Genomic DNA, 19,173 nt, shown 5'->3' on the forward strand with positions numbered 1-19,173 from the left:
AATTATAATAGCTTTAATTTTTTTTTTAATTTTAAAATCTTTAATTCTTACACGCATTCCCAAACATGAACCCCCCTCCCACCTCCCTCCCCACAACATCTCTCTGGGTCATCCCCATGCACCAGCCCCAAGCAAGCTGCACCCTATGTCAGACATGGACTGGCGATTCAATTCTTACATGATAGTATACATGTTAGAATGCCATTCTCCCAAATCATCCCACCCTCTCCCTCTCCCTCTGAGTCCAAAAGTCCGTTATACACATCTGTGTCTTTTTTGCTGTCTTGCATACAGGGTCGTCATTGCCATCTTTCTAAATTCCATATATATGTGTTAGTATACTGTATTGGTGTTTTTCTTTCTGGCTTACTTCACTCTGTATAATTGGCTCCAGTTTCATCCATCTCATCAGAACTGATTCAAATGAATTCTTTTTAACGGCTGAGTAATACTCCATTGTGTATATGTACCACAGCTTTCTTATCCATTCATCTGCTGATGGACATCTAGGTTGTTTCCATGTCCTGGCTATTATAAACAGTGCTGCGATGAACATTGGGGTACATATGCCTCTTTCAATTCTGGTTTCCTCAGTGTGTATGCCCAGAAGTGGGATTGCTGGGTCATACGGTAGTTCTATTTGCAATTTTTTAAGGAATCTCCACACTGTTCTCCATAGTGGCTGTACTAGTTTGCATTCCCACCAACAGTGTAGGAGGGTTCCCTTTTCTCCACACCCTCTCCAGCATTTATTGCTTGCAGATTTTTGGATGGCAGCCATTCTGACTGGTGTGAAGTGGTACCTCATTGTGGTTTTGATTTGCATTTCTCTAATAATGAGTGATGTTGAACATCTTTTGATGTGTTTGTTAGCCATCCGTATGTCTTCTTTGGAGAAATGTCTATTTAGTTCTTTGGCCCATTTTTTGATTGGGTCGTTTATTTTTCTGGAATTGAGCTGAACAAGTGGTGCTGGGAAAACTGGTCAACCACTTGTAAAAGAATGAAACTAGATCACTTTCTAACACCGTACACAAAAATAAACTCAAAATGGATTAAAGATCTAAATGTAAGATCAGAAACTATAAAACTCCTAGAGGAGAACATAGGCAAAACACTCTCAGACATAAATCACAGCAGGATCCTCTATGATCCACCTCCCAGAATTCTGGAAATAAAAGCAAAAATAAACAAATGGGATCTAATTAAAATTAAAAGCTTCTGTACAACAAAGGAAAATATAAGCAAGATGAAAAGACAGCCTTCTGAATGGGAGAAAATAATAGCAAATGAAACAACTGACAAACAACTAATCTCAAAAATATACAAGCAACTTCTGCAGCTCAATTCCAGAAAAATATATGCTGTTTTAAAACACAAAATGAATTTAAAAAGTGATTTAATAAATCTGAAAATAAAAATAGGCGTTTATACCAGACCACATAATCAATAAGAAAGCAGAATCTCAACCTTAACGCCAGACAATGCTTAAATCAGGGCATGCAGTGAGAAAAGGAAGGCATGGGATCTAATTGAAATTAAAAGCTTCTGCACAACAAAGGAAAATATAAGCAAGGTTAAAAGACAGCCTTCTGAATGGAAGAAAATAATAGCAAATGAAGTAACTGACAAACAACTAATCTCAAAAATATACAAGCAACTGATGCAGCTCAATTCCAGAAAAATAAACGACCCAATCAAAAAATGGGTCAAAGAACTAAATAGACATTTCTCCAAAGAAGACATACGGATGGCTAACAAACACATCAAAAGATGTTCAACATCACTCATTATTAGAGAAATGCAAATCAAAACCACAATGAGGTACCACTTCACACCAGTCAGAATGGTTGCGATCCAAAAATCTGCAAGCAATAAATGCTGGAGAGGGTGTGGAGAAAAGGGAACCCTCTTACACTGTTGGTGGGAATGCAAACTAGTACAGCCACTATGGAGAACAGTGTGGAGATTCCTTAAAAAATTGCGAATAGAACTACCTTATGACTCAGCAATCCCACTTCTGGGCATACACACCGAGGAAACCAGAATAGAAAGAGACACATGTACCCCAATGTTCACCACAGCACTGTTTATAATAGCCAGGACATGGAAACAACCTAGATGTCCATCAGCAGATGAATGGATAAGAAAGCTGTGGTACATATACACAATGGAGTATTACTCAGCCGTTAAAAAGAATTCATTTGAATCAGTTCTGATGAGATGGATGAAACTGGAGCTGATTATACAGAGTGAAGTAAGCCAGAAAGAAAAACATCAATACAGTATACTAACACATATATATGGAATTTAGAAAGATGACAACGACGACCCTGTATGCAAGACAGCAAAAAAGACACAGCTGTGTATAACGGACTTTTGGACTCAGAGGGAGAGGGAGAGGGTGGGATGATTTGGGAGAATGGCATTCTAACAGGTATACTATCATGTAAGAATTGAATCGCCAGTCTATGTCTGATGCAGGATACAGCATGCTTGGGGCTGGTGCATGGGGATGACCCAGAGAGATGCTATGGGGAGGGAGGTGGGAGGGGGGTTCATGTTTGGGAATGCATGTAAGAATTAAAGATTTTAAAATTAAAAAAATAAAAAAAAGAAAAGGAAGGCAATCTACAGTGATAAAGAAGAAAATCTACACAAGGATCTAAGTACTACAAGTATTTATACACCAAAGGACATAATATTATTGCTTGTAAAACTTATAGGAAGTACACAGAGAAGTGGAGAGTGCTTCAATAAGAGATTTTTCTTTTTCTTGGCTCATGATAGAGGCAGGGAGGGTGGAGGTCAACAAATAAGGCTAGGAAGAGTATTAAATCATACAAATAATAAGTTTGGTAATATATGTATAAACAGAAATTGCCTTCCTTTGCAAAATGACCTTGGCGACTTTATACATTTGATCACAACAAAATTCTTGGTAAATTAAAAAGTTAAAAGCTACACTGCAATAAATAAACTCTTATCTAACTTGGATAGAATTACAACTTGAAAATAAGGAAACCAAAATTCTACTCTCTAAAATGTGAGAACTCTCTCTTAATCCCTGGATCAAACATAAAACAAGTATTGTGGCATATCAGATGTGCTGTATGTGCGTAGCATACAATGCCACAACAAGGCCAGTTGCATTTTGTGTGTGTGTGTGTGTTCACTTGTGCATGTTCCAAATAGGTAACTACTTCTCTCGTCTGATCTTTTCTGATAATAGGGGTGACTCATTTACTGCCTTCTGGAATACCAAGGTTTAATATAAAGAGGATATTGATTCATTCTTCCTTTTTCTAAAGGATCAGAATAGTGTCTTAAATAAACTATGACATTATTGTATCCAGGGAGGAAAGTGTGTACACTTGCTAACAAGTGGGTGTTTTCAAAGTTGAGCTTGTTTACTAGGAGGAAGCAGAAATGTAGAGATGAGCTAATGTGTCTATCCCAGGCCAACTGGTTCATCACACTGGGGTCTCACAGCTGCTCCCTAAGCACCGAGTGGTTCACTTCCATCTCCCTCATGTTTTCCTTGGGTCAGCGTGTTCAGGGCAACTGGTCTACCTCACCAAGTGCCACAGGGCACAAGGAATAAACTGCCTTTAAAACAGCAAGCCCAGGGAGTGAGTTCTGAGTAACAAAATCTTCGTCTGAAACACATTCTTCAATTGAATCATTTTTCTGACACTGACTTACCTTTGTTTTCATAGTCTCCCCTGTCAACTCTTGGCATAGCACTGAAATTCCATAACTATTCAATAACCAAGAAGAGTATGAAAGGCTGTGACCATGGATGGTGGGAAATCAATGAGCACATGTAAGTGTTTACCATATGTGAAGAATTTAATGAAAAGCCTTGCCCAGAAGTTCAAAGCCTTGGATTTCTTCTCTCCAAAGAGTTTTCACTTTGCTATTTACAGACAGGGGAGCTGAAAACACAGGAGTTAAGTAATTTTCTCTCGGTTGCTCAGCTCATAAAGTATTAAGCCAGGATTCATAAATCCTTGTTTCCATTACTGTTCTGTGCTGTTGAGCTATGGATATACACGCTCCGTACTTCGCAAAAGTAATTGGTAGATAAGGCATTGCAGTCCTGAAGGAAAATAGTAAAGGGAAGCCTTGGTGATTATAAAAGCTAGAAACCATTAGCCAATTCTGTGCAATAGGAGAAAGAAACTGAAAGAAATCTAGGTGTCTGGGCTTCCTGAATTGGCCTAGTATGTCCTCACTCTTTCCCTTAATTCATTCTTTAGTTGTTCTTACTGTTTATTTGCTTCTAAAGTTAAAATAGGTCTCATATTTTAAAAAATTACAGGATGCCCTGTTTTTGCCAATTAGCTTCTCAGTTTACTTTAAGGATACTTGTGAAGTTAGCCTGAGAAATCTGTCTGCTGACTCTTTGCTCCTTGCTCTTCCATGAATGAAACCTTCCCTTTCTGCTCAGAAGTTTCTGAGCAAACTTCTTCGATTTTCTTTAGACTCTTAGATGATTTTCCAAGAGACCGGGATTTGATATCTGGGTCAGAAAGATCCCCTGGAGGAGGAAATGGCTACCCACTCCAGTATTCTTGCCTGGAGAATTCCATGGGCAGAGGAGCCTGGTGGGCTAGAGGACATGGAGTCACATAGAGTCAGACATTACTGAGAGACTAACATTTTTACTTTTACTTTCTGCTTGTTTTAAAGGTTTTCTTGGGGCCATTATTAATATGTGGCCTGTACTCCTTTGGAAAGTATTTTTGAATCAAGAGTCTATTATGTAGGAGGCAGAAGACCTAGGTTCAAGTTGCAGCCCTGTTATTTAGTAGCTATATTAACTAGGACAAATTATTTAATTGCTTTGCTTGTCAGTCTGTAAAATGAGGTAATAAAGTGGAGTTTTTTTCAGTAAGCATTCAGTGAAATGATGCTTATCATACATCAAAATATATTAACTATGATTAATATGATTAAGATTGCTGAGGAAATGACATCAGATGCATAAATACTGTGAATATGCCCCAAGGCTTTAAAGATACTGCATTATGGTATTTAATTAGAGGTCCAGAACACAAATCTTTAGAAATCTTTTGTAAACTTATATGCTTAAAGCAGTCCTTTGAAAAATGGGGTACTTCCCTCACGGAAGTAACAACCCCTACCACTCACGACGTATTGCTGCCAAAATATGGACAGTTTCCTCCCACAAATACCGGGAAAGCTGTCTGCCCTAAATACTTTTCCTGAAGGGCCAGTTCTTCCCCTTGTCTTGTGGGTTGGCTGAAATCCTATCAGATTCTTTTGATACTAGCGGTATCCAAAGGATTTTAAATGCCAGCCCTTTTCATTATCAGTTCTTTTCATCAGAAAGGCTCTAATTGAACTAATTTCTGATGCTTTGCTGCTAAGTAGCCCAAAGGCTTTGGATCTATAGTAGAGAAGGAAGAAAAAGCAATGCTGATACCAGGAAGCCTGGTGATCCTAAGTTTAGAGAGCACGGGGTAGCGTGGGAGTGCTCAGGGCAGCTGGAATGCAGTGTACAAACCTGAAAAAGGAATAGCCCTCCCTCAAAGCTTTGCACAACCAAGTTCCTGAGAGGAAGGCAGTTGGCTTGTTAGAAAGTGTAAAGGTTTAGTATCTGTTGAAGCGCCGAAGAATTGATGCTTTTGAACTGTGGTGTTGGAGAAGACTCTTGAGAGTCCCTTGGACTGCAAGGAGATCCAACCTGTCCATCCTAAAGGAGATCAGTCCTGGGTGTTCTTTGGAAGGACTGATGCTAAAGCTGAAACTCCAGCACTTTGGCCACCTCATGCGAAGAGTTGACTCATTGGAAAAGACCCTGATGGTGGGAGGGATTGGGGGCAGGAGGAGAAGGGGATGACAGAAGATGAGATGGCTGGATGGCATCACCGACTTGATGGACGTAAGTCTGAGTGAACTCCAGGAGTTGGTGATGGACAGGGAGGCCTGGCGTGCTCTAATTCATGGGGTCGCAAAGAGTCAGACACGACTGAGTGACTGAACTGAACTGAACTCTATCCTGATCCTGTCTCTTCTTATTTGCTATTTGAATTTTAACAAATTACTTCACCTCTTACATTTCAGTTTTCTTACCTGTCACCTGTCTGTCCATGTAAACTAACACTTGCTGGGCTTCTCAATCTCTCACTTTATTTCACGTTCATTTCATAAACTACCACTATCATTTCAGTCACTCAGTCGTGTCCGACTCTTTGTGACCCCATGGACTGCAGCACGCCAGGGCTCCCTGTCCATCACCAACTCCTGAAGTTCACTCAAGCTCATGTCCATTGAATCAGGGATGCCATCCAACCATCTCATCCTCTGTTGTCCCCTTCTCCTCCTGCCTTCAATCTTTCCCAGCTTCAGTCTTTTCAAAAGAGTCAGTTCTTCACATCAGAACTTCCAGTATGCCTCTGTCCACACTGTCCCCTGTAAAGTCTAACCCAAGCAAGGTTTCAAAGGTCCCTTTCCCCTTGACTTCTCCTTAACATCATAGTGAGGCTCATCTTTGCAAGAAAACTCTAGTAAATGTTAAAATCGCTATGAGATACTGATACGATCATCATGATATTAGAAAGCAGGATTCTGATTCCAAGATGAACACCTAGAGTAGACTCTGGAGCCAAGAGCTTAACTCAGCTTTTAGGTGCCTTTTGGATGCTGGCTCCCACTTAGCCAGTTGGGTCCTTGCAGCTCCTCATATCTCCAGAGCTGGTATATTCACCCATCAGCTCCTGAACTTCAGCCAAATGCAGAAGATTCGTCCTGAAATATACATGAATGCTTTGAACTGTGGGGCTTCCCTGATAGCTCAGTTGGTAAAGAATCCACCTGCAATGCAGGAGACTTGGGTTCGATCCCTGGGTTGGGAATATCCCTTGGAGAAGGGAAGGGTTACCCACTCCAGTATTCTGGCCTGGAGAATTCCATGGACTGTATAGTCCTTGGGGTTGCAAAGAGTTGGACACGACTGAGTGACTTTCACTTCACTTATTTTGATCTGTGAAATGATAGGATCTTCCCACTGAACAACAGCATCTGATCCATGGAATATGTGTGGCTCCCAAATGCTTTGGGGACCTGGAGTGATTGCCATTCACAGATTCCAAAGGAGATTGACCCCCCTCAAGCCTAGTGTTTATTGGTTCCCTTTGGAAACTTACATATTTCACCTGGAAAAGTCTTGACCACACAGGGCAGAGCCTAACATACCATGGGTACCCAGTGTATTAATAATTATACTTCATGTTCCACTAACCATAGTGCTCATATAATAAAAATTACTAATAGGAGGGACATTTTCTCCTAGCTGATAAGAAGAAATTGAAGTAGGGAAATATTGCAGCTAGATATCACTATTTTGAAACTTTGCCAAGGACAAGCCCTGAAGTTCACCAGAATTCAATTTAGACTGAAATATTGTTGTCTTTTTGTTTTAAGTGTTGCTGAAATTTTTTGCATGCTTTTAATTTTAGTTGGTGGATTCTACTCTGTTCTGTAGAGAGGTTGGTAGCCGAACAAAGTAGGCAAATCTTTTTTTTGTTAGACTGTTATTTATATGCTGAAAGAAGAGAGAGGACTAAGAGATACAAACCCATGTTTCTTCCAATTTTAAGTATTGATGAGGAAAGTAATAGGTAATAATGTTTAGAGCACTGCTATTGTTTTATTTGTGGGCTTCCCTGTCGAGGGGACAGAAGTGACTCAGTCACAATACCTTGGTATAGGACGGATGACTACCATCAGTGTTACTATAAGCATCTCTGTTTATGAAGCTCAAATGACCAAAGTACCATTGAGTTTGGTCAACAAGCAGTTGACACAGTCTCATACTGTGTGCCCCCAACCCTTGCTGGCAGGTACTGCGGCTCCTACATGGATCACCAGACGATTTTCCGAGTGCCCAGTCCTCTGGTTCACGTTCAGCTGCAGTGCAGTTCAAGGCTTTCGGACAAGCCGCTTTTGGTGGAATATGGCAGTTACAACATCAGTCAACGTAAGATGGAGATCAGCCCCTTAAGAAACCATAACGAAAGGTGAAACAGAGGCCAACATTTTATGACTCTAAACTTTGAGACTTTTAGGAATGAAAACTGCTTCTTTACTTCTGTGATTGACTAGCATACTTATATAATAATATTTAAATAAATATATAGTAGAAACAAAATATATGATAAATAATACATACAATTATGTATTTATTCTGCTGAAGTTTAAATTATAGAAGAAATAATATAACTGCTTGCTATAATTGAAAAATAAGTGTCTTACATTATTCCTAAAATATCAGTTTCTTGATTCATTGTTCTTCTTGCTATCCATAATTTTTTGTAAATATGAGGTTTACACCATCATTTGGTGGATTGAAGGGCAATAGTTGCAATTCACTGTGGCCTCTGATACACAGGGGGAGCTGGTCGTTCAAGGAGAGTCCAAATGTCAATGTTCAGAATGTTGAACTTCACACTGAGAACTACTGGGAACATGGCCAGAAGGCAGTCAGCAGAAAAGGCAGTGTCTGAGGGAAGTCATTAGTCTGGAGAGAGTAGACACTGACTCAGGAAATTCATGACCTGTTTTAAAAGCAGGGAAAGTAAGGGCTGACCACTTAGGAATCCATGAAGTTAAGACTTGAGAGAAAGCTCAGATAGACCCTTCCGTCTCTGCCAATACTAATGTATCTCCTTCTGGATTCAGAGTGTTACACTTCTGAGTATCAGAATACTACAGTCACCAGTAAGGATAGAGGTAAATAGTAAGCTATTTTATTTTTAACTATTTTTTCGAACGATGAATATTTTCTAGGAACTTATCCTCTCATTTGTGTGCTATTGAGACAGTGGTTGACCTGACCCATGCACTATTCCTATTCATCTGCACAAAGCATAGACTAGGTAGCTTATAAAGAACAGAAATTTACTTCTCACTGTTCTAGAAGCTGGGCGTCCAAGATCATGGTCCAGCCTGGTTGAAGGAGGGCCATCTTCTGGCCTCGGATTTCTCATTGTGTCCTAGAGTAATGGCAGGAGTGAGGATGCTCTGTGGGCCTATTATTGAAATAAAGGCACTCATCTCATTCATGAGGGCTCTGGTTCATCATTTATCACCTCCCAAAGGCCCCATCTCCTCCTACCATCACCTTGGGCATTAGGATTTCAGCATATGAATTTGGGGGGTGAAGAACACAGTCCTCTAGGCCATGGCAGAGAGAAAACATTCATGATTACTTTCATGTTTAGCTACAAGCCCAGGAGTAAAGATTCTGGGCCAGGCAGGCAATGAATCTTTGATGAATAGGCTGGTTGAAGTGCCTTAGGAGTCCTGAGTTTTGAGAACAGTTGTTAATCTCTCTAGGTCCAACCTTTAAGATCAGTGGTTACTAATACATTTTATGGTAGAGATCCCTTGAAAATGTAATTAAATGCACAGACTCAGAATAATGTATCTGATCATAGAGGATTCAGAGACACCAGAAAGCCATTTAAATTCCCCAGAAACTCTAAAGACTGCACTCTGAGCCTACTAGATTCAAAGTCATGCTTAGTTTTCTCTTTCTTCGATTCTGGGATAAAGCCAAGACTCACATCCTTGCTGAGTCAAGGATGGAGGTGTAGGAGTTCGACTGTACATGGTGACCTGGGTGCAGTGTTGACTCAGCTTCTTGTGGATTCGTTTGCTTTCTTTGCTCTCTTACATTCTCCTTTTTGTTCTTTCAAATATCAGCTATAGCTTTGCTTTGATGGAGAAATTGTATTATTACTGTTGCCACATTGCTTCTCACGTCACTTAGCAACTCACATTTCTTTGTTAATGTGTTCTGGTGCGTTTTAGGGACCCACACAAGATTTCCTATTTTTTATTGTCTCCAGCCTGTCCTGTTGGATCTTTCAGATGCTCCTCTGGTTTGTGTGTCCCTCAGGCCCAGCGATGTGATGGAGTAAATGACTGCTTTGATGAAAGCGATGAACTCTTCTGTGGTGGGTATTCAAGCTTTTATTATGACTTTTCTTAGGAATAAGTAGCTTGCCAGGACCATTGTTGGTGCTGATACATATCCTCGTCTTTGTAGCTGTTATCTATTGCCACATAACAAACTACCCCCCCCACACACACACACCCCCAAACTCAGTGACTTATGACAATCATTTGCTCTAGATTATCCCTCTGTGGGTTGTCTGAGGTATGACTGATCTAGGCTGGACTCAGCTGGTGTCATTACCTAAGCTGTGGGTCCTCCTGAGCTTGGTTCTTCTCAGGCTGGAGTCCGTGCTACTTCTCATGGTTCTTTTCCTTATTGAACTAGTGGACTGGCCACAGCAGTGGTAGAAACAAAGGAGAGGTGGCCAAAAATACAAGTGTCCTCTTAAGTCCTGGGCTTGGAGCTGCAACAGTATTACTTGAGTCATATTCCATCAGTCAAATAGTGAGGCCAGAGTCAAGGGGCAGGGGAGTTTATTCTCCACACTTTGGGACCACGGCAAAGGTGGAGGTGCATAATACTACTCTAGGGAGTGAAGACCTGTGGCTGATAATTCAATCTACCACAATCTTAAACACGATCCCATTTTAAAGCACGGATCTTTCCTCTAGAAAGAAGTTCAGAATCTGTGGAGAAGTAAACTATTTCAGAATGCTTGTTTATGGAGTACAGGTGTTAAAAATAAAAAGATTTTTTTTAAACTTGTGTAGTTTGCATCAATATCACAATGGGGATAATTAAATGGTAGGGTATTGGATATTATTATTTTGGGGCAGAGAATCTCTGATTTGGCTTTTCATTACTATTTGCACATCATTTCTGAATCCATCTCCAGTTTCAGGGAGCAATATGGGGAGAATAGTTCACCAGACCATATGACACCACTGGCAACGCTCTCTCCTAAAGATCGAGAGTTTGGGACTTCCGTGTGGTCCAGTGGCTAAGACTCCATGCTCCCGATGCAGGGGACCTTGGTTCGATCCTTGGTCAGGGAACTAGATTCCACGTGCTGCAAATAAGAGCTCGAATGCTGCAACTGAAGATCATGGGTGCTGCAAATAAGACTTGATGCAGCCAAATCAATGAACAACTATTAAAAATAAATAGAGATCCAGAGTTCAACTCTAATATAATTGCCATGGTGAAGCTATTTAATCTTTTCCATATTGTGGAGAAATATAAATAACTGAAAACTTATGACCTGTGACTCTACACCTTTTTTTATTGGCAAAACAAAATAAAACTCTCTTAACTTAGGCTTCATTAAGAATTTAAATCTATAGGATCTTCTATTTCTTAAGAAAATATATACTATTATATAGGGATTGAGGTTGCTTTTGTGTTTTATGTTATTTCCTATTAATGCATCACTTGATGCTCCAAGTGAAAGTGATTATTATTACTTTGTAACGAGAACCGTGTTTTAGCAATCATCGTTTCTCATCATGCCATGTGGTAAGCTGTTCTCTAGGAGTTGACTAGATTACTAGGTACTCTCAGAGTAGATAAATGAACTATTTCAGAGCAGCAATGTCCTCCTTTCTGCTCCCCTCAAGATGTACCTTTGAAAAAGACAAGAGCAGATAACACAAATAATGACTTCTCAAAAAAAGCAGAAATGTCTAAGAAATTATACCTTCTAAGAGTACTCGCCAATATGTTGTATCTGTCACTGATTTAAAGGAAATTCCTGACAATATTTCAAAGAAGAAAAATTGTAATAAGATTTATACTGGTATTTCCTAGTTCAGGAAATGAATGTCTCCTGGATAAAATAATTTTAAAGAGAGTTTTCCTTACCAATATACTACAAGTCTGTTGTTTTTTAAGATCTCACATTCGTTAATCTATTCGATAAGCTTTTAGTGAGCACCTACTATTTGATCGGGCTTCCCTGGTGGCTCAGTGGTAAAGAACCCACCTGCCAGTGCAGGAGATTGATCCCAGTGTCAGGAAGATCCTCTGGAGAAGGAAATGGCAGCCCACTCCAGTATTCTTGCCTGGGAAACCCCATGGACAGAGGAGCCTGGTGGGCTACAGTCCTTGGGGTCACAAAAAGTCAGACACGACTTAGCAACTAAACAATAACAACTACTTAATCAAGCACTTGAAGCACAGAGATGAGTAAGACAAAATCCCCAATCTCGGGACACTCTGTCTTGTTTAGGAAGGTAAACAAGAGCAATTTAGCTAACAGCTTACGATTTTTATTTTCCTTAAAATCTTATGTTACATTTAATTATAATTAAATAAACCACCAAAATGTAATATATTTACGCACAGCAAAAGTCAGATCTGACAAACTCAAAGTACAAAGAATTATACCAAAGCTTAAACATCTACTTTTCCTCTTGAAGCCGTCAGTTTTGAGCAAACACCATTTTGTTTTCTTTAAGTCATCTTAACCACTTGCGTGTTTCCAGGAGCACTGCTGGTCCTCAGGTCCTGATGTCTCAGGCTCACCAGCTTCTGCCTGTTCTCCTTCCAGTGACTCTTAAACCTGCCTGCAATGCCAGCTCCTTCAGGCAGCACAGCCCTCTGATCTGTGACGGCTTCCAGGACTGTGAGGACGGCCAGGATGAGCAGAACTGCACTCACAGTGAGCGGGAGTGCTCTGCACTCTGCTGGTCTCCCTAGCACATTCTTTTTTTTTTTTTTTTTCAACTTTCCCATTTTATTATTTATTTATTTTAAATTAATTTATTTACATTAATTGGAGGCTAATTACAATATTGTGGTGGTTTCTGCCATACATTCACATGAATCAACCATGGGTGTATATGCCTAGCACACTCTTCTAAGCCAAAATCAAAATATCTGTGTTGAGCTAGGGCAATCGACTTGTCCTAGTTTCCCCACTGAAAGTCTCAGGTCTCAGGAATCCTCCTGGGCCCAGATAAAATGGATGAGTTGTTCACTAATTGGGGTGGAGTCTGCGCATGTGTGTGGAGAGAGAGAGAGGGAAAGAGAGAGAGAATACTGGAAGATTTTCCTTGCTGACGTAATTTTAATGTTGCTCTTGACTAAAGTATACTGTGGGTCGGATATAGAGGGATGTGCCAGATACCGTGATTGGGTATAGTCTACTTAGCCCCTACAAAAACACACACAGCCAGAGTTGTGAACAAATGTGCTGTATATTCACAAAATCTGTCCATCCTCCCCCTGCCCCCAATGGAATAAAAGGACTGAGTATGATCTTTGCTTTAAAATTTTCTTGGAGAACAAGAAAAGTAATGGCAAAGAGGGCATAGCTTAAGCCACTGATACAGCTTGGCATCACCCCTACAGTGGAAGAAAGGAGAGGCTGTTGGATTGCTTCTCAACTAGTGCCTGCCTGCCTTTCTGTGGCTCTGCTGAGACACAGGGACAGGACACTGTGGGGCTGCCTCAGTTCCCCCTGCCGTGTGCAGCAAATACTGACCCTGTGGCTAAGACATCCTTGGTGGACGGAGTGCAGTGTCATTCTCTCAAATCAGCCTCTTCTTTTGTTCGTTTTTAGGTATTCCATGCAATGACAGAACTTTTAAGTGTGGCAATGATGTTTGCATTAGGAAACAAAATGCAAAATGTGATGGCAACATGGACTGTCCGGATAGGACCGATGAAGAAGGCTGTCGTGAGTAGAAACACGTTCCTTTGGATTCTTTGTATTTCTCCCTCAGTCGACCTGTTTTTCATTTTCATTTCCTTCGTGGTATAATTCTCCTGGCAGAAGTTGCCACAGGCCAGGGAAGAATAGTAGATATTGGTGAACTGAATCTGAAATGGCTTCTCAGAATTAAAAATTCTAGACTGAATTCTTTTAATTATTTCTTAATTCTTAAGAATAAGAAATAATCAAAAATTACTTATTCTGTATTTTCTGCCTTCTTTCTTGATAATAACTATTCACACACTAGGTGTTTACATAGAGAACTCCCACTTTCTAATAACCCTAATCAAGGTATAAGCTCTTAAAAAAAAAAACCTATGAGAAAAGAAATAGGTACTGGAATACTGTGGATGATTTTATTAATTATGCCTTATGTTGTGATCAGTGTCAGAGCTGGTTCTTTCTTTAGCTATGACCTGAGAACTGTAGTCTGCCATGTGTTATTATTAATTGCATGATCTCTAATTGGCCATGTGCCGACATGTTAACTGTATATCCTTCTCAATACTATTTACACTGGGAAATAATTGCTTTGATACCTAGTTTTTCTTAACTAGGTTTTCGTTTGTTTTGGACCAACAATTCTCTCCCAAATCAACACAATTTCAAGGACACTCTTAATTCGGTTGCTTTTGGGACTAATCTTTCTTCCCTACCTGACAACCTGAACTCCACAGCTGCTGTTTTTATCGGTACAGCTGTTACTAATAGATCCCTTCCTCCCCACAAATGTGTTACTGTACAGAGACTCTGCATCAAGGCCTGTTTTCAGGAGGGAGGTAGTGGTTTGTTGGTGCTGGTTTCAGACAGACCCACGTATTGCCTCTCTAGGTAAGCAAGGGATTTCCAGTTGCTTACCTAGTTAGTTACTTCCCAACCCAGCTCAAAATTTGACTGACTGCTTGGTTTTACTTCCAAGTCTGCCTTTAACTCATGGGACCCCTCCTCTCCTAAAGGCTGCACCAGCAGTTCCCCCACCCTCCACCGGATCATCGGGGGCACCGACACCCAGGAGGGGGGCTGGCCGTGGCAAGTCAGCCTCCACTTCGTTGGATCTGCCTACTGTGGCGCCTCAGTCATCTCCAGGGAGTGGCTCCTCTCTGCTGCCCACTGTTTCCATGGAAGCAGGTAGAGCATCTCAATTCTTACTCTGAAGTGACCACAGACCACATAGCTACTCTGACATTGTGGGAAGAAGCTCGCACTTGGATCCATTCAATCAATTCAGTTGGTCATTCTTAATTTCGTTTTGTTTCTGTGACATAAATTGCATGCCGAATTTTCTTTTTAAGTATTACTGACTTAAAGGGAAGGTCACAAAAGTATATCAAGAATGAATAAACTTTTACTAGGCTGAGAAAATGAGATAGCGCTTTCAAGTTGGAAGGAATTCTGTGGGAATGTGTGAAGACTGTGGAGTGTAGGAAAGTGTGGAGCACAGCACTGAGGGATGACTGAGGAATGTGTGGAGCACAGCACTGGAGTATGGAGATCCCTACTCAGGGTGTGAAGGCAACGATTCTGTATCCAGTTTCCAGGGTGGTGGTGGGGAGGCTTCCCACACCCCCGAGCAATTGTCTGACACCAGCTAGGTGTCCTGTAATTCAACTCAGTTCTGACTTTGTCTCCCCAGATAGACAGATTAAGCACTTTAGGGGCTCAGGCTAACAAATCTACTCCCCTTCCCCCAATTCAGACACCAGTAGAAAGTCCAGGTTGTCACCTGCACTTTTGACTGACCGGCTATAGAGTGTAGGTTCCAGTGACCCCCCTCCTTGGATTTTACTAATTTGCTACAGCAGCTCACAAAACTCAGAGAAACATTTTACTTGCTGGCTTGCCAGTTTATTGTAACAAGATACAATTTGGGAACAGCCTGATGAAAGACATACATACGGTGAGGTATGAGAAAGAGTGCAGCTTTCCATGCATGGACAGTTTCACTCCCAATCTTCCCGTGTCTACCAACCTGGAAGCTCTCCAGGCCTCTTGGGCTTTTATGGAGGCTTCCTGACACAGGCACGATTCATTGAATCATCGGTCACTGGACACAGATTCATCCTCTAGCCCCTTCAGCCTTAGTTGCAGTCCCAAAGTAACCTCAGTAACATAACAAAAGACACTTTGGTCCCTTTCATCACTTAGGAAATTCTACGAGTTTTAGGAACTCTTTGCCAGGAATGGAAGGATGACCAAATGTATATTTTTTATTATAAATCACAATATCACAGAGAAGGATCACAAACAAGTCCTTTACGGTAATTGTTGGGAGGGCTCTGTCTGCCCTTACCAATGGGATTATTGTGGGCCAGACATTCTCCCAGCTAAGGGTGAAAAAAAAGCTCAGACAACAACTTCACTTAAAATGTAACCTTATTTGGAACCAGCTGAATCCTAGGTACAAAAACATATCAATTATTTCTCACTTAGAATTTTTATTTTTTTTATTTCTCACTTGGAATTTTTAAAAGTATTTCAATGAATTTATACAATTAATGGACTTCCCTGGTGGCTTGGACAGTAAAGCGTCTCTCTACAATGCGGGAGATCTGGGTTCGATCCCTGGGTCTGGAAGATCCCCTGGAGAAGGAAATGGCAATCCACTCCTGTACTATTGCCTGGAAAATCTCATGGACAGAGGAGCCTGGTAGGCTACAGTCCATGGGGTCACAAAGAGTCGGACACGACTGAGCGACTTCACTTCATACAATGAAGAGTATTTGTTTCTCCTGGAAATTACAGGATTCATGTTAATGACTGAAATGGCTATGCTTCTGTTCTATCACTAGTCCTTTATGTGATATATGACCCTTAATATTCCCCTGGGTCCCTGTACTGCATGTGAGATTAGGGGCCGAGCACTTTGGGATCTGTCCTTATTTTTCTTCCAAAGCATCCACGTTCTCTTCACCCCACCAGAGCAAGGCTGCTGTGCTGGTGGAGATAAGAAACCTCAGATGGAGATTACAAAGCCCTCATGACTTCATGCCAGTCCACTGAGGGCTCATAGGGAGTGGGGCCCTGTGGATAGTCAAGCTTGAGCAATTAGAGCAGCAATCTTTAAGACTTCTGGTAGTTTGCAAAAAGAAATCTCCTTAAATTCCCGCTTTGAACACTTTGATTTCTAATGTATCTTGGTATCATTTGAATTTGATAAAAGGATCCCCAGATCACTGTCTTACTGGCCCTGTCTGTCTCCGTCAAATACCACTGTCAGCATGAATAGGGAGAAGGTACCAAATAAACTCCAGTCACTAACAATCTTGACTTGTGGGTGGTTCCTGAAATACTGAAGGCAAGAAAATTTCCAGCATGTCCTTAGAATTCACTGAGGGAATGTTTTGGAACCCAGCTCTCATCTGCCAGCCCTACTCTACCTTACATTATCTTTGGTTTTACTAAGAAGACAAGGGAGGCTCAGAGGCAGAGTCAGTTACTACAATAGGGAGTGAAAGTCAGACCTCCCTTCCCGCAGCCCCTCTCTCTCTATGGAGTGCTCTTTGCAAACCATGTATAGTTCTACAAGCCTCTGACTTCTTGCTTCATTCCTTTCATACCAGGCTGTCTGATCCCACACCGTGGACTGCGCACCTTGGCATGTATGTGCAGGGGAATGCCAAGTTCGTCTCCCCAGTGAGAAGAATTGTGGTCCATGAATACTATAACAGCCAGACCTTCGACTATGATATTGCCTTGCTGCAGCTCAGTGTCGCCTGGCCTGAGACCCTGAAGCAGCTCATCCAGCCAATATGCATTCCTCCTGCCGGCCAGAAAGTGCGCAGTGGAGAGAAGTGCTGGGTGACCGGCTGGGGGCGCAGGCACGAAGCAGGTGTGTGTGTCAGTGAATGCCCTCCGCTCCCCTCCAGACCACACTAACTCCTGTTGATGTGGTGCTTTGGGGTTCACGGAGAGGGTTTTCGTATATGATCTCCTCTGAGCCTTCTGACAACTCTGATAGATAGGCTGGAGGGGAGTATTAGAATTCCGGTTTTATGATGCTCTCCCCTTGTCCCCCAAAGAAGTGAGAACCTCTTCTTAAGGGAAGGTCTATGAGCAAGGCAGGACAGGCTAGTACAGGCCCTTTTCAATCTTGGAGGGGTTTGCTATGTTTTCTGCTATAGAAGAACATTTCCTCCATATTTTTAGGTTCCCTTTCATCAAAAAAAAAAAAAAAAGACTCATTTTCATAAAAAAGAAAAGGTTGCTCATACACAATTTACTATGTCAACTCATAGACAATTGTCTGGAGGATTATGCAAGTATGTCCTTCATGAGGGCAACTGGGCAAGTGGATGAGAGTGAAGGCTGAAACCCAGATTGTCCTCAGTTCCCCAGACTGCAGATTCAGGCCTTGGGGGTGGTCACATCGGCCTAGGAATGGTCCACCAAGAGAGAATGCCATTTTACAATGACCCCGCCCAGGGGGGGCATCTTTATCATATGCACAAAGGTCAGATTATATGGCAGCGAAGTCTTTACATCTGCCCTGCCAAGGTTTTTATGGTTTAGGATTCTACATACACAGTAAAGAGAGTAATCCAAAACTTTGTGAACATCTCCCCAGAGGTGAGAGCTGATGCTTCCCTTGATCTCCTAGTCTTTCTCTTGGATTCTCTTGTAGTCATTTCTAACTGCTTACAACAGGTACATTATCTTTAAATCTTGAACTGTATCTTGGTCTTGCTTTGACAGTCTCTAAAGATTCACTATGGGCAGCTTCTCCAGTGCTAAACTACCTACATTTAATTATTGAACTCACCAAATTCACCACCTGTGTGTGCCTTCTGGGAGAAGGCAGATCACTGCTCGAACACCTATAAACCATCAGGACTGTGCTCAGGGCTTTCATTACATCATTGTATATCATAAGAGGAAAGAGTTTCTTCAACCACTTTATCATGGGGCGTTTCCTTTTTTTAAAAAAAATCATTCTGCTGACTCTACTGTTTCTGATAGTATTATTAAATATTTACTACACACAAAGAACATTTTTAACATTCATGTACAGTACAAAACTTTGCATGACACTGCTGTGTTCCCAGCCCCAGAAGTGGATGTGACCACCACTGTAGCTGCCGTGCAGCTGCGAGCAGGTGCAGGTCACTCCCACACCTTTCCAGGAGCTGGGCAGCCTGGCACTGCTGATGGGTATTTTCTTTACAAGCGTGAGTGCATCAATGAATTATCTTAGCCATATGGGTTAAAAAGGAAGTGAAAGGGCTGTATCCAAACTCTTATGTTTTTATGGTTCCTAGATACTCCCAGATGTCAGTTATCATGTTCCACTTAAGGGGCCCTCTTGACCAGGGAGTGTTGGCAACGGCTGTTGCTGACTCACAGTCTTGAAGGCAGGAGGTATGTGGAGAAGGACCATGGCACCCTGGCTCAGATGGTCAAGTCTGACCTTGGCCCCATCAGATGGCTCAAATGGTCGAGTCAGACCTTGGGTCTGAATCCTGCTCTATTTTTTTTGCTATTTGTGTGCCATTAGATAAGTCCTTTATCCTCCTAAGCCCTATGTCTTCAT

The 19,173-nt window shown here is 41.5% G+C and overlaps 1 protein-coding gene across 1 annotated transcript in view; it reads left to right on the plus strand.

The window, feature by feature from the left end:
- Nucleotides 1-19,173, plus strand: part of TMPRSS7 (transmembrane protease, serine 7) — a 46,937-nt gene that overhangs the window by 24,435 nt on the left and 3,329 nt on the right. The window contains exons 7-13 of the mRNA XM_005674912.2: nt 3,720-3,826; nt 7,872-8,008; nt 9,882-9,989; nt 12,480-12,590; nt 13,494-13,610; nt 14,603-14,774; nt 17,207-17,475. Of these exons, the coding sequence (XP_005674969.2) occupies nt 3,720-3,826; nt 7,872-8,008; nt 9,882-9,989; nt 12,480-12,590; nt 13,494-13,610; nt 14,603-14,774; nt 17,207-17,475 (1,021 nt within the window). The remainder of the gene's footprint in view (nt 1-3,719; nt 3,827-7,871; nt 8,009-9,881; nt 9,990-12,479; nt 12,591-13,493; nt 13,611-14,602; nt 14,775-17,206; nt 17,476-19,173) is intronic.

Source organism: Capra hircus, chromosome 1 (genome assembly GCF_001704415.2).
Source record: "Capra hircus breed San Clemente chromosome 1, ASM170441v1, whole genome shotgun sequence".
Taxonomy (NCBI): domain Eukaryota; kingdom Metazoa; phylum Chordata; class Mammalia; order Artiodactyla; family Bovidae; genus Capra; species Capra hircus.